Source organism: Malurus melanocephalus, unplaced genomic scaffold (assembly GCF_030028575.1).
Source record: "Malurus melanocephalus ecotype Western Australia unplaced genomic scaffold, MMel_1.1 scaffold_976, whole genome shotgun sequence".
Lineage (NCBI taxonomy): Eukaryota > Metazoa > Chordata > Aves > Passeriformes > Maluridae > Malurus > Malurus melanocephalus.
Window position 1 is genome coordinate 15036 of NW_026624208.1, and position 16359 is coordinate 31394.

General features: G+C 43.0%; 1 protein-coding gene across 3 annotated transcripts in view; it reads left to right on the forward strand.

Annotated features, from left to right (window-relative positions):
- Positions 1–16359, forward strand: part of LOC130585839 (versican core protein-like) — a 95931-nt gene that overhangs the window by 3040 nt on the left and 76532 nt on the right. For all 3 annotated transcript variants that reach the window (XM_057386497.1, XM_057386498.1, XM_057386499.1), the window contains exons 2-3: positions 5392–5467; positions 10186–10557. In XM_057386497.1, coding sequence (XP_057242480.1) covers positions 5398–5467; positions 10186–10557 — 442 coding nt within the window. In that variant the 5' untranslated portion in view covers positions 5392–5397. The remainder of the gene's footprint in view (positions 1–5391; positions 5468–10185; positions 10558–16359) is intronic.

Genomic DNA, 16359 nt, shown 5'->3' on the forward strand with positions numbered 1-16359 from the left:
AGAGGGACTGGGAACAGGGGATGGAGGGACAGGCTTCAAACTGCCAGAGGGATGGGATATTGGGCAGGAATTGTTCCCTGGATGGAATTCCCAGAGCAGCTGTGGCTGYCCYTGGATCCCTGGCAGTGYCCAARGCCAGGCTGGACATTAGGACTGGGAGAACTCCAGGACAGTGACAGGGGTGTGATGGGCTGGGATTTAACTTCCCTCTCATTCCAAGCCCGTCATTCCGCATTTCTGTGGCACAGGAGTGGTCAGTGTCCGCTGGGCAGTGCTGGACAGCGGGGCTGGCTTGGCATGTTAGTGCCCACAGCGGGGTGGCAGTGCTGACCCTCAGTCATGGCAGCACGGGGCTGGGCCCATGGGTGACATGAGTGTCACCTTCACAGAGTGTCACCTTCACTGAGTGTCACCTTCACTGAGTGTCACCTTCACAGAGTGTCACCCCTTGCTCCCCTCACCCAAACTCTGCTTGGGACAAGGAGCAGGACAAAACCCTAAGTCTGGAAAAAGCGACCAGGGCGCCAAGCCTGAGATCAAGGCGCCCTTGTGAGGCACAAGGTGACACTGCCAGCATGTCCTGTGCAGAGCCAGGAGCGCGACTCGGCCATCCCTTGTGTCCAGCTYGGGATATTCAATATTTTTGGAAGGCAGGAGCGAGAAGGTGGAGCTGGGACGATGCGGAAAGGAGCAGGGTGTGCTCTTTGCTGCTCCACGCGCTGCCTCTGGCAGTTGTCCACGGTGTCTCTGCGTGGCTGTCCCAGAGCCCGGAGCTGCTCCTGGCGTGGAGCACGGCGCTGTCAGGGATGTCCCGAGGCAAAAGCTTTGCAGCCAGGAGAACACKCTGTGCTCTGGTCACTGCTCCTTGTTTGAGCTCCAGTGTGCAGGCAGCACTGCCACGCTTCAGCCTGGAGGAGTTTCCCCCACATTTACTGGAGGTGCTGATACCCCAAAGACCTTCTCCGAAGCCTTGGGAGGACTTTTTCAAGGGATGACAGGCGAGCAGAAGCCACTGATGGATTGGATGCAGGCTGATGCGCCATGTGTTGGCACAGCGGGCTAATTAATCATGTGGCAGAAACGTGGTGAAGCTGGCAAAAGTTAATTAGGCAGCGCTGACAGCGAGGTGGGTACTTGTCAGCAATTAGCRGTCTGATGGAGTGCCAGGATCAAAGGACTGCAGAAGCAAAAGAAAGTGCAGAATGTGTGTGTTTGAGGAAGAATAGCACCTGTGATGAGCTTTGAAGGTAGTAAGGGGTGTGCTGTCACTGGGATTGGTCATTTCCAGCTTGTTGGGGTTCCACTGGAAACTGTAATTTACTGTTTTACCCATTACCAGTACGAGCAGCCTTCTTTCTCTTCCCTAGTGCCAAGGTTCTGTTGGGTTCCTCCCTCTTTTTTTTTTTTTCTTTTAATTTTTTATGTCATTCTGACTTTCACTATGAGGGTCAAATGGGCAGAGGCCAATTTTCRTGTGTTTAAGAAACATGTCCAGATTTCACAGGGCAGCTGTAGAGCATGTGCTGAACCAATCTCAGTGTGACCTGAGAGTTTAGATTCATTGTTATCTCAATGAAAACAGCTAATTYCTCATTGGCTCAGTTTGAGAGAAATCGGGAGTATTTTTGGATTGTAAGCTTCAGCCTCTTCCACACCAGGACAATTCACTTTCTGAACCTGGAGTTTTAAACAGAAAGAGAGACATGATGTTCTCCCATCTGGCTAAATTAAAATAGCATTGGTGTGAGATCAAGCTTACACTGCAAACTAAACACRAGCTGGAATTTGGTCAGAACTTACTGCTCCTATGAGTTTTTGCTGCAAGTGAGGGAAGGTAGCTGTGCCTGCAAAAAYAGGAGGCTGTGCTCTTTCCCCAGAGAAACAACCTATTGATACTTTTTAAAGATATGAAGTTTGTCCAGGACTTTGGCATCTTTTGGTTAAAAGATGCTGCACTCAGGGTTGCATCCCATTTAAAAATGTGGCACAGATTCCTACTGTAGATCCATCTGCCYGTAGTGGCTCCTAATAAAATGGATCAGCCCAGCTGGAAACCAGCCAGCAGGCAACCCAGGTTTGGTCACGTCAAGTGAGGTACTTTTTTAGCAGAAGGTGGAAATTAAACACTTACTCAAGTCTTGCAGCTTGAGTTGGCAAGGTTTTCTCACTGTGTCCATAGTGTTATGGATTTCTTTTACTATGGGTGTAGTGACACCAAGGGAAAGAAAAAAAAAAATCTTGTGGAAAAAGGTATGGTTAGATGGGTTTTGRCTAATTGCAGTGGACTTAGGGGCAGTACAGCAGCCAGACAGCAGATTTCTGTGAACTACAGAGTGTGGGGATGGGAAACACAAATCAGTTTTAGAGTAGGGATTTGGCTCTGGAGGCTACAAAGGAACACAGCAAAAGGGCAGGAGGCAGGAGCAGTCTCATCCAAGAGCCTGAAATGTGGGCAGGAATTGGGGTGAGGTGTAAACAGCACTCTCTGCCTTACCTATGTCTCCTGAGAAGGATTTTTGGTGCCAGGTTTTCAAAGCTCTGTCTCCTTCTAAGCCAGGCTGCCCTGTGGGGCTGAGCAAGGTGCTGCTGTTACCATCTGCATGTTTGGAGAGGGTGGCAGGGSTAATTGCACACTTAATTCTGGCAGCTCTAGTGGAACATTTATGGGAACCCACCAAGGACTGGAGCATGAAAACCAACCCTCAGGCKTGGAGAGTTTCATGGGAATCACACTCCTGACCCTAAGGGCTGAAAATCAGACCRTTCTCCAAGGGTTTTTTTATTGCTCAAGTAAGCATTTCAGGATAAAGAAATTCATAAAAAGTCAGGAGGTGGTACTGCAAGAGCTGAGTAGGGATTTTTGGCAGGTGTCTTGTATTAAGCTCTATACTCAAGCAATGCAATTTTTTTTTTGAGCTATCCAAGCCCTTGGAGCATCAAGTGTGATTCCTGCCCTACTCAGTAAAAGGCTAGGAGCCATCACAGCCAGGAATGCTCTCTTCTCTTCCCAACTTTGAAAATTGTCCTTCCACAGGTGCCTTCCCGTTTTCCTGTGTCACGGTGGGTGTGTGTGCTGTATTTGGTGACTTGAGGCACAGCAGCAGGGTTTGTGCTCTTCCAAATGTGGAAGCAGTTGTGTTGTGACAGAAATTTCAGTGAGCTTCCAGGGGCAACAGGCTTCCACTGACACTTGTGAGGCATCCAGGTAGTCCAGGTCAAAGCCAGAAAAGTCAGCCAGGTGGTGCAAAATGCAGCCAGCTCTGTTTAGGTCCAACACTCCCATTGTAGGCAAAAAGAAAGTAGTTCGCTGTTTTTCTTGTCTGATGTCTTTGATTTCCTTGTTTCTGGTCCCAAAAGGCAAGGTTGCCTTCAGGGGAAGGAGGGAGATAAAAACCTATGGGTAAACATGGGGAGCTGAACTTGTAAACATTCTGTTCCGGACCTTGGCTTCGCTGTGGATGTGGCCAGTGTGTGACGCATGCGAGCARCATGTGCACAGAGCATCTCCAGAGGAGGTCTGGAGCCACTCAGCTCTCACAGGGGCCAAAATTTTGTYTTGCAGGCAGGTCCATCACTCATCACCTTGGAAGGTGGGGAATGGTGTCAGTCTTCTTCTTGCACTCTCATCAGAGCTCTGGTGTTACTGCAGGAACAGCTCTGAATTTCAATTTCTCAATTGAAAGCTTGAGGCTTTCAGTGTTTCTGGGATTCAAGGGTTGCTTCAAAGACCTTCTGCACATCTGTAGGCTCAGACTGACATCACTTTTTCTTTTAATCGTTGTGTAATAGTGGTGATCACTGAAATGCTTATCTAAACAAACATGTGACTGTRTTTCAGAGCTGGTCCATTGCATGTAAAGGACTTTGATGTCTGCAGCTCTGATCTTGTGCAACCTCCTCACTCATAACAACCTTCTACAGGGAGTTTGTACCAAGGCACAGTGTGGAATTTTAAAGTTAGCTATTAAATAGCCACTTTTGTTTTCTTCATGCAGCKTGGCTTGTGTGAGYRTAGGAAGAGATAAATCTCTGGCTGRGTGGTGTTGGAYGTATRTGYTGGGGTCTTCAGAAATTTTACAGCAGGTAGGGTTTAAACTGAATAAATCCCACTTCTCGTTTGAGACTCAGCCGTGAAAAGTGCAGATTCCATGAAGYTCACGTTGCAAAATAAGTGATATCACACTCTACACTCAGCTGTCCTGAATGGCTGCAGCAGAGATGGGGCGTCCTTTGGCAGTGTGCAGCCTGCTCTGTGGAAAGCAGCTGCATTTCTTCCTCCACGCCCTGGGAATAGGTTGTAGCACATGTTTCCCAGTGTTAACCATCTGGCTCCGGCCATCCATGCACAGGGAATGAAAGGCTCTGGGGTTTTCAGCCCTGTTGGGTGGGAATTTTTAACTTGCCTCACTGGAAAGGTTTGGTTTTGAGATGTTTTGCGTCCTTGCCGTGCTGCTCAGACGTTACAGGACATGTGCCAGTTCACACAGACTTGTGTGGAGTTTGGGCTGCAGCTGTGAGCTGTGCAGAGAACTGTCCCGAGGTTGAACACGTCACTCACCAGGAGTTTTCTGAAGCTGCCTCCCTGTGCTTCTTGCTGTCGTGTTCAGTGCAGCCCGTGGAGTTTTTAAAAGTTAAAGTTTTAAATTTTTCGTGTGTGCAATTCAAGTTCTGTAGTGTTGACACAGTTTTTTTCCTGTTCAAGAGAGATTGCAGTTAAGGTGCTGTGAGAGTCAGTAAAGCAGAGATATTGATATTTGATAGATATGTATSAATCAGCTCAGTTACTTGCCCAGGTATAATATTTCGCAGCAATATAAAGGTTTTGTGATAAAAGTTTTCAGTGGTCTGGYAAACTGCTTCAGAAAGTAATTTCTTGTTTTGGGATGTTCATGGCACATTTGTGCACTTATATGGGTGAGGGACCATTTATAAACCCTATGTAGTCATTGGCATTTGTGTGTCTTAAAATGTTTTTGCARTTTTTGGGGTATTTACAGATTCAACATCTCTAACTAAGAACTGAAATAAAAATTAGGAAATATTACTGTGAACATGCGTTTTTTTATTGTGTACATATGATACATGTGAGGAACTTACCAGCTGCTAGAAGGTGGATTCTGTAAAGGAAATGAGAAGCAAACCCAGAGGGAACTGACATGTCTGAGAATCACTCAGGACTCAACAACCTGAAACTCATTATAAACCTGTATTCCACRGAGACACGTGGTCATTATAACAAATCTCCACTGCCAATTGTTAAATGAAGATGTCCTGAAAGCAGGAAGGGCTGCTTCTGGTATCAGTGACAAATATTGATGTGCTGAGTTACAACGTTTGTTAAGGACACAGTGCAATATACTAACCTCTTACTCCTTTGTTCTTCATTTCTAGGTCAAGATGTGGTTAAGTATAAAAAGYATCTTATGGATGTACTCTACATTAGTTATAACATATACACTACCTAAAGGTAAGTCTGCTGTACCATTCATTAAAATAAATTTACTGGTCTGGTTGGCAGGGCATTTCACAGGACTGAGGAAATAGCCCAAACTCAGGAAATTTACTTTCTTTGCCTCTGCCATGTTGCACCATGTCACTAATTTCATTTCTGTGTCCTCCTCAAGGCCTGGTGATTTATATCTGCTGTGCTTGGGCTGCCATGAACTAACCTGGGGCAGGTCCTGGGACTGCTGGGGTCTGGAGCAAGGCTGTGTTAGGGCAGCTGCAGGTTTGGGTGGAAAGGAAGGAGCCCTTGTTACCTTTCTTGGTGATTACATGCTAAAACTGAAGTAGTTGCCATGGTAATTTGAAAGTTTGGGTCAGGCCTTTGGTAAGGGAAATATCCCAACAGCTGCTGCAGACTCACAAAATTGGGAAAACAGCTTTCCCAAGTCTCAAAGCAAGATTTTTTTCTTTATTTTCTTTCCCACTTCTTTCCAAGAAATCTTCGAACTGATTTTAGCCTTTGGGAAAATAAAATTTACTCTTTTTTTTTGTTTTTTTTTTTTGTTTTCCCTCACTCAGCTTGAACACTGTTGCTAGTAATGCCTTTAGGTAGTCCTGAATGAAAAAGAAAAAAAAAAAACAAAAAACCGAAATGGTTTCATTAGTGGAACCAGTTAAAAAAAAAGGATAATAGATTTAGATTGGATAGAAGGAAGAAAGGTCTGGATCAGACCAGAGACCTGACTCACTACCTTGCACAAATGCAGAATTCAGGGATACAGGGATTGAGAGGGCAACACTCTCAGTGGGGAGAAGTTGGATGGATTGYTGTAGAAAATGGGATGGCATCTTTACATGTCGCCTCACCTACTCTACTTTTTATTACCTCTTGAATTGCTCATCTTATCTCCAGAGAAGAATTTTTGGTACATAATCTAGTTTTTTATCTATGCCCCGCTCTTTGGAATGTAAACCAGGTTGTGGCCCATCCTTTTTGGCCCAAATTTTTTCAAAGAARTTCAGAAAGATGCTGATGTTCCTAGAACAGAATGTGAACCTTGTGGGGTTTACTTATTAAATTGGGGGCCATTCTATTGTCGTAAGAGTCTTAGCCATTTTCAAAGTATGGCCATAAAGAAGAAGACAAGCACAAAAAACTTTCCTTTTTCATGAATTGATCCAATTCATGATCCCAAAGAATCTGTGGGATCACCTCATGTCCTTACCTTTCGTAATCAAGTCAGTTGGTGMAACAGTATTTTTCAGGATGAATGTTGGAAGACTACATCAGTCTTAACAAGTATGGCTTTTGATTAAAAATATTCTAAAAATAAAAGATACCTCACCATTCTGAAGAGATAGACATCTTAAGCTTCTTTTAAAATCTTTTAAGCTTTTTTTTTTTTAAATGCTTTTTTGGATATAAAATTGAAGCCTTACTTTCGACTAGCTGGTGTGAAGATCTTGTAGTTTACAGGCTGGGCCTTGCACTTATAACCAAAGCTGTTTTTTCCTGTTTTGTGTGACTGTTGGTGGTGTTATGTTGAGTTCTGCAGATGAGATTTGCCTGCCTCCCTGTGAGTGTCTTGCAGACTGTGAAAGTAGTTCTTCACCACTCTGAGCCTCCTTCTCTTACTCTGCTTGCTCAGACCACAAACCACCCGGCAAAAGACTCAGGGAAGGTTTCTGTTGGGTCTTGGTCCATTACCTGTCAGTGTTTCATGCAAGTTTTACTCATTTTAATTCATTATTATCTTCACCAAAAGGCTTGTGTTTAATGAAAAGGCTTCTCTTAGGCTCAGTGCTAGTAGCTGGATTGACAAAACACAGAATTTCACTGATCCTTTTTATTTCTGCTGCTAGACAGGGCAATATACCATATGTCCCAGCAGGTTGTTGATGAACTGAAAAATGAGATGCAACTTTTTTTTTTCCCCCTCATAAATTTGGCTAAAAATAAATAGAATATTTTATTCTTTAAGCATGTGGGATTTGTCTGCTTAGTCAGCAGCAACATTCTGTTCACTTACACTTAATTACGTAGCAAATTCACTCCTCTAAGCAGTGTCACACCATGTAGGGCACTCTTTTATTCATCCTCCTTGTCCATTGCAGACCTAGTGGCCTGGTYATTCTGATTAATGTGATAGAGAAGAGCAGAATTCTATTATTTAAAAAAATTATCTAGACTCCTACTTCAAGGATTTTGTAATGTTTACCATAGAACAGATATATGAATTCTAGAGAAAGAGACTTTGTTCTCAAGAAAGAATTCCTTTCCTCCCACCTCAAAAGGAAGATGTCCAGCTGTGTGTCATTGGTCTATCACATACCACTGATAGRGGCTGACATGGAATATAAGCTTAGCAAAAATGCTAAAGGGAAAAAGAGGGGTTATATGGATTAATATAAAATACTGATAGCTTCTGCATTGGTCAGTAAATTCTGATAGACTAATYTGGACTGCTGTAAGAAATCAAGCTTTTGGTAATTGTTCAAGAGCATCACTTAATCTTATATTTCAGATGTTTTGTCAAGCCAATATTTTCTTTTTCAGTAGGGAAAAACTCCTTTCTCCTCCTTTCTCCTCCTCCTTTCTCCTTCTTCTCCTCCTGCTTCTTCCCTCCTCTCACCACGACAAATAGGTTTTTATAAAGTGTGTCACAATGATTTCTAAAGTTGGACAGATCTGCAACTACACAGAATCTCCTATTCTGGGATGTAGCACAGTTTAGGCTGGGTCTAGTTTGCATATCAAGATGATAGGTGTTGCTTGCCAAGGCTTCCAGCTGGCTGACGTGAAGACACGAATTTTAAAGGGAGGAAATTTCCTCAGGGCTCAGTGCTGATATTCCAGATCACTCATAATCAGAAACAATGTTCTTTAAAAAGTTTATTAGAATTCTGTCAGTCAGAATAATTATAATTAAGTCATTCTTCATTTAAGAGGAAAGTTCCTGCAAGGTGTATAGATGACAAGAGATCATAATAAATTCTAAATATTTTGAGACTGATTTTAATCTCCCACCTGCRCAATTTGGCAGTAATTCCATCACAATTGATAGAACTGAGAATTCATTCTGTTTCTTTATCTGTAACCACTGTTACTCTGTGAAGTTTCAAGAAAATAAAGGTGATGTAAAACATATCTGGTTTCATCAGTTTTGATACCATCACCTTGACTCCATCTGAATYGTGTGCCTAAGGAATTCTAGTTTGGTAGGCATGGTTGGAAAGGAYCTGAGGACTTCCATTCAGAATTCTGTGTCTTCCCTGCCAGTTCATTTTCCTCTTTTTATAGTCAGTACTTTATCATTTAAATGCTWGGCCATCAAGCTGATGACTATTTTATTGAGTCATTTTAGATAATACCATTAATMCTTTGTCCTGTATMAAWTCAACAGCCTGTGTTAAAASYRACCAKRTTARTSAGCAATTTTCYTTYYTTCTTCTRTTTTCTTTCCCCCYTYCYYTTTYTSKKTTTTYTTYTCTYYTYTTTTYTYYYYYTTTTTTTTCTTCCCYCTTCTTTTTCTCTTCCTCTTTTGCTCCTTTTCTTTAATTCTCTCTGTCCATCCTTCCATCCCACCCCACAATCTTCTACTCTTTATGGAGAGATCGTATTTTTTATGATAGACAAACAGCTCGATCATTTTCATGTGCTGATGTCTCCTTTTTCATGTACCACTCTGTTGAGGGCTAATATATGAAGTTATTATATTTCTAAACTTCATGAATCCTATCTCCCTTCAAATTAATGATGACCATTTTTCGAGAGGTGTCCCACCTCTCAAAAAAATGTTAGAGTGAAGGACTGTGAAAGATACTGTTGTGCATCAGCTTCTGATCTYCATTAAGCCATTATGTGGGATGAAATAACATCACACAAAAAAGGTAAATCTGTCAGAAACCCTCTCTTCAGCTGCAGCGTGCAGGTTGGATGAACAGTAGTCAACCTTCCCCTCAGGGTGTTGTCAGATGGCAGCATTTCACTGTGAAATGTTTGCAGCTGGAGATGACATAAAAAATGATAAAGGTGCTGATCATGTCAAGTCTGAGCCAAGCAGGGACTTTCTGTGTGCTTTACTTCCTCCTTTGCTTTTACAACCTGAAATATTTAATTCCTGCGATGTGTTAAAGGCCCCGAGGCTACAAGGAAACAACTTTGAAAGAGTGACTGTTTGGGAGACTCTTGCTGGAAAGGCTTTTGTTTGAGCACGTATGGAATAAAAATAATTAACCCCTGAGAGAACAGTGGGGTCAGGGGTGACAGGGATGCAAAGCCATGYGTCTCTCTGAGGACAGGAATAACTGCTGTGAGGTGAACAAGGTGTGAACACCAGMAGCTCCCCTGTATTCAGGTTTTTGGCCAGCTAGGTAAATCATCATCTTTCACTCAGAGAAGAAACAGCTCTTGCAGTTCACCTGTCATCTTAAATTTCAGACCAGTTTCTGAGGGTCTGTGGCTTTGTGACTGTAACAAATGGAAAAAATAAGTTAGAATGAAATTTATCCAAAGAGAAATGGGCTCCATCAGCAGCCCAAGATGTAACAAGATAGATACAAACATTTTTTTAGCTTATACTCACCAGTCCTGTTACAAATCAGCTAAAGTTCATCGATTTCAGGCTTTGCACAAGTGAACCATTAAATAACAATGAAATATATATATATTTTCAGTTTTGCTGTTACACTGAAATGATTTCTCCTTTCTCCCTTCTTCCCTCTCTCCCCTTTTTCCAGTTCAAGCAGAAAAAAAAACCCTGGTCAAGGGATCTCTCTCTGGAACTTCAGTCCTGCCGTGCTTCTTTTCAACCACACCCACCATATCGTCCAGCTACGCCGCCGAGTACCTCCGCATCAAATGGTCCAAGGTTGAGCTGGACAAAAGCGGCAAGGACGCCAAGGAAACCACGGTCCTGGTGGCCCAAAATGGCAACATCAAAATTGGTCAAAGCTACAAGGACAGGGTGTCTGTCCCCAGCAATTCGGAGGAGAGCGGGGACGCCTCGCTGAGCTTCTCCAAGCTGCGGGCCAGCGATGCTGGGGTCTATCGCTGCGACGTCATGTACGGGGTGGAGGACACGCAGGCCATTGTCTCTCTGGCTGTTGAGGGTAAGGATTTGCCTATTTCACTTTTAGCCAACAGTGATTCCASTTAAAACAGCAAAACTCAATGACTAACAAAAAATTAGGGGGGTGTTTAAAGCAATTCGCCCTTTGCATAGGGTGAAAAGAAGCACCTTATGATGAAAATTTAGGATGAAAAGAAGCAGCTGAAACTGTGGTCATMTTGATGTCCCAAACTGTGTTTCCACCAAAAGTGAGACCCWCTCTTTCTGGGAYRGGAACATCAAGCACAAAGGAAGCGTTTCTTTTTGCCCTGTRATAAATTTGGGACAGGCAGAAGGAAACTTATCTGAGAGAAGCTGAAGGAAAACAAGTAGGGAGGTGTTTGCTAAATGTGGGGCATGCAGGGATAGCAGTTTACTTGCCATCACTGTTAGGAAATAGCCTCCAAAATGCTGAGAGGAAGAAGACTATGTGTGGAGAGACAGAAGAGACAGGACCCTCAGGATAGTTGAGGTTGGAGAAAAGATCTAAGATTATCAAGTCCAAGCATTAACTCAGCATTGCYGTATTCACCACTAAACCAGGTCCCAAAATGCAACAACCAAACATTATTCGAACTCTTCCAGGGATGGTGAGACACCCACTTTCCTGGGAAGTCTGTTCCAATGCCTGACCACCTTTTTATATCCTGGTGTCCCCCCTGCCCTGCCCTGGCCCAGCCTGAGGCCGTTCCCTCTCCTCCTGTCCCTGTTCCCTGGAGCAGAGTCCAAATCCCCTCTGGCTGCCCCCTCCTGGAGTTGTGCAGAGCCACAAGGTCCCCCCTGATCCCCCTTTTCTCCAGGCTGAGCCCCTTTCTCAGCTCCCTCAGCCCCTCCTGGGTCTCCAGACCCTTCCCCATCCCCTCAATCTCTTGCCCTCATGGTCCCAGAGCTGTCCCCAGGGTTGGTCCCTCAGCAGTGTCCAGCACAGGGATGGTCACTGTCCTGGGGCTGTGGTCACCTCATGGCTGGGACAGCCCAACGTCCATCAGCCTCTTGGCCACCTGGGCACCCCTGAGCTCGTGTCCAGCTGCTGTCACCACCACCCCCCAAAGATGGGCTTTTCCTATCTTTTCCACCCCAAGCTGGAGCGTTCCATGGGTTTGATCAAAACACAAGTGTGAGTGGCCAAATGARGATGTGATGTGTAGAGCTCACTCGTGGAGCACGGTGAGCACAGCACAGAGGCTGCTCCAGAGTTCTGCTGAGCCTGAGCTTACAGACTGTGCTGAAAGGCAGGATATTCACCCAGGCTCGGTGCCATGCACAGGCAAATCCTGGGCTCAGGTTCCTGCCTGTGCTTGGAACAGCCCTGAGCTCTGTGCGTGGATCTCCTCGGAGGAGCCGTGCCTTGCACACCCCTTTGCAGTCTGGTGGTTTTTATAAGTGAATGAATCCCAAAACAAACATTAATATCTGCTGCTGGAAAKCATGGCTTTGGCTATGACCCTTTTGGTGAGCTTAATGTTGTATTCTTCTTCCAATATGCCCAGCCYAATGTGAACAGTCTGTTGGCATTGATTGGACAAAAGGATTGGAAGGTGTGGCCTTAAATTGGAAATGTGATAAATCAGTGTAGCCATTAATGTCTGCAGAACTTCATAAACTGTTAGGTCTTAATGACAAAAGCAAAAGAAAACCTGGTTTGAACATTACTTTTCTTAACGAGTGTACCTGGCATTCCTTACTCCTTTTCAAGTGTTCCCTTGACTACATATCTATATCCAGGAGCAGCAGATGTTTATGACAATAAAGTATCAGATGATTTATGGTGGTACTTTAGCTTTTGTAGTTTCTGCTCCTGTGAAAACWCTGCAAAGTGTTGAACTGATTAGATTTATGATTTTACTTCAATGAAAATTTCACACTCTCCATTTTCTTTCTGCAACTGTTCTTTTCCATGACTACTGTAATGTCAAAATTTCAGCAGAGGAAAAAGCTAGGTCTTGACCTAAATGGAAAATCGCTTTGCAAGACTGTCATTTGCACCCTCCATTCTCAGTTTTCTACATTATGCAAACAAATGGCATTTATTAGACTCATAAGAACTTCGTGTGAGTGTTGCTGCTCAAATCTTCTGCCCTGTTTTCAGCAAGGCTTTGTGGTTTCTGATGATTTCAGCTTTCATTTATGAAACCAAAACCCATTGGCCCCGAAGCTAAATTATCTCTTTGGTGTTGTCTTTTTCAACCTGCACCCCAAAGTGACACCAGCTGAAGAGGCAATCTCCTGTTCTCCCACTCATCCTGAACGGGGTGCAGGGAGGTATTTCCATGTTCACTGAGGTAATTCCAGAGCTGAGGGATAGCCTGGTTCAGCACTGTGCTTTGGTCAGCTCTCCTGGGTGGAGCTGGGGCTGCTGAAGTCCGGCTAAAATTATCAACAATTTCATTATTCTGCACATTTTGTGCTTTGAATGAAGCAGGCCAAAACTTACCAGCAAGAGTTCTGCTGAAGCAGGTGTAATTTCTCATTTGCCATTGTGATTAATTTACTGGGGTTTTTAATGCTTCTTTGGGTGTTTTWAAACCCTCTAAAGGCACTATTGTTCTAGATATTTTCAGGGTCTCCATTTGTTTTATAGACACTCCCTAATTTTAAACTTTAAACAAAAAGCATCAATGGAACCAGRAAGATAAGCTCAGACAGCTATAGCCTGCTTGTTTTTCAAATTAACCTTTGCTAGTAGCATAATAGATAGCTGGGAGAGCTAACTTGAATAAAATTACTGTAATTGTGATTTCTCTCCTTTAGGTATGCTGGGAAAATAGAACTGCTATTGAACACACTGTGCATCAAATCAGTGTATTATACCAGTGATGGAGTATTGTGAAAGAAAAATGGGATTTCTGAGGAAGAATAATTTTCTCTGTAGCATACAGATTTCCCCAGGTCGAGCTGAATAATGGGTATTASTCATTGAAAGCCAAACTTGTAATGCTTAACTATTTTTTTGCCTGAGCCTCAAATCCAATACTGTGCAAAAGTTGTGACTGTGCACCTATTTTCCTTTCTGTTTAGCCATCAGAACAGACAAATATTGCATGCAAATAYCCAGTTAATTTGCTATTTTAAATGCCAAATGAACTTCTGAAGCCAGATTCACATGTTATTAATGACAAACTTTACCATTTCAGTTAAAAGATCTGGCTGTCCCAGGGTCCTGTTCCAATGAAAGCAGCAATAGCTGATATCAAAGGGCAAACTTAACATTTACCCTTTTGGTGTCAGAGACTTGCCATCCATAGAATTACCCATACAGAGGCTTTGTGTTATTCAATCCTGAACAGATTTTTTTTTTCCACTTGGTTTTTGAATGTCTGTAGATTTTCATTTTCCATGGGTATACTCCTGGTTAAACCACCAGTTAACCACAGCTGGTTGTCTTACTCATCATTCTTAAGGAGGACATGTATTTCATCACACACTTTGCATTGCCTATTTCTGCTACATCCTTTTTTTGACAAGTGAAAGTTTTCTAARCAATGGCAGTACTGTGAAAATTGATGCAATTCTGTGGCCTTCCTTTGCTTTGGTTATAGGAATTAACTATGCCAATTACTTAGGTATCAGCAGCTGCTTATATTTGGAAATTTGWGATCTTTAAGGTCCCTTCYATTTTATGATTTTKATTYACAGACATCATMAAGATGCTCYCATGTGAGTTCATGTGTGATCCTATATCTGCTGAGCAGAACTTGGCCGTGTGTGCATCAGTGATTAAATATTTTGATTTGAATGCTGTGTGAATATCTCATCTYACAGCTTGGCTTGTTTGATTTCCAGGGGTGTGATCAGTGATGTTCTGAGTGTTCAGGGGTGGCTCTGTGGGRTCTGGGGCAGCTGTAGCAAAGTAGGATGGGAGTAGGATGACACACTGGGTTACTTGATCCACTTTTCCTTTGGCATCACAAAAATCCACATTACGTGCTGAGCACCCAAATCCAGCAGAGAACACCCACCAGCGGGGCTCAGGTGCTCTCCACACTTCACCCCTGAGATCAGTGTTGCAGTTTTGCATTTTGCACTTGGTGAGAGTGTAAGAAGGAGGAGGGAAAGGTTTAATTTTAGCCCACGCAGGAAGTTTGGGGCAGCCAGGTGCCTGCTCTGCTCAATAACTGCTCCTGCAGGGCTGTCCTTGGGGCAGGCAGGTGTGCAGGATCACTAAGGGGGAACTTTCCTCACACTGGATACTCCCTTTCCTGTTACTAATGGGAAATGCTTTCCTGGCACCCTGTTTGCAGCTATAATTACACTGGCCTCTCAGACAGAGGTATTTTGTGTTTGAGATGGATCCAACAGCATGGCTGTGTTAGATGCTTCAGCTTCTCACAAGAGAATCTCAGGATATTTTGWGTTGGAAGGGSTCAGGGTCATCTAAGTCCAAACCTGGATGTGTAGAACAAGTCATTCATACCCATTTTCCCTTCCACATGTTTTCTTCTCTTCCTTCTTCTGCATGTTCCCCTGGAATTTTCCCTTTGTCTCAGGAACAACTCTTCCTTTGTCAGATTCTGTAATTTCATCTCTCCACAGCGTTTTGTGTTTTTCTTCTAACCTTTTTTTGGGGTTATTAAACCCACAATTCAAACTGTCTCACACTGGGAGTCCTTGGCCTTTCAGCTTTTGGATGCTCCTGGGTGAGATGAATTCTCTGCATTAAATATCTCCCTGGTCACCCGTTAGGGAAATTTATAGATAATTTTTAGAGTCATCTTGTAACTTTTAGGCAAAACTGCCTTGGATGAGTTGAATCCCAGAAAGGATTTTATAAAAAAGTATTGCTGTTCCTTTCTGTGCCCACATTTATTCCTTCTCTCTGGTTAGAATGAAGTCCACTTTTTGTAAAATACTTTTGGAGCTACCTTGTAAAAAGCTGACCTAGAAGTGAAATGAGACAGTACGTTTCATTCTGGAACATTTCTGAATATTTAATTAAATCCTTGTTTACTGTGGTGTCATGATACTGGGCAATTAAAAAAACATGACCCAAAGTATTCAAAATTAAGAAGTCTGAACAAACCACTCAKTTGAGCTGATTTTTTTGTTATCCTCCTTGGAGATTCTTGGATTTAAAGGGATCAAAGTGGCAAATGGGATCCTTCCAGTTTCTTCCCTACCCTTTTGTCAGAGCATCTCAGTGAATATTTTTTTGCCAAAAGTGAGAACTCTTTATGATTTTCTAACTTTATGATATTTTGGGAGTCCAGTATTTTAATGGGCCTCATTTTCTCAGTTTCTGTTTGATTGTGCTGCAAATCTGGAAGACTTTTTTTTTTTTTTTTTTTTGGTCTACTTCTTAAAGCCTGTAAAGACAATCCCAGGCTTAACATACTGATCTTGTTAATGGGAAAAAACCCCAAGAATTAGAGAAGCAGCAGGTAGATGGTAATTCACATTTTCATTTTTATGCAAACTTGCCTTTCCTGCAATCATTATAATGATAATAAATGAAAGTTGTTTCCGATGTGGGAAGGCTGCCTCTCAGTGATGCTGTCAGCAACCTTATTGATCTATTTCTGCAGCAAAACTCCCCTCTTTTATCTCTTAAGTAGGCACTTCAAGAGGTGCTTTTACTTAATCTTTTGGACTTACCTGTCTTGGAACCTTACCACCTCTTGATGTTGAACTTCCTTGACTTCTCTGCCGCATTTTTCAGCTTTGTGTTTTACTCTCCTGCATAACAGGAGGAATCTTCCTGGTGTTAGGAAAATTAATCTACAAGCACYAGAGKTTTATGTCCAAAAAGGAGACAGAGGAGTCTTGCAACTTTATTCATGAATAAAGGGAGAGGTCATGGGCATTT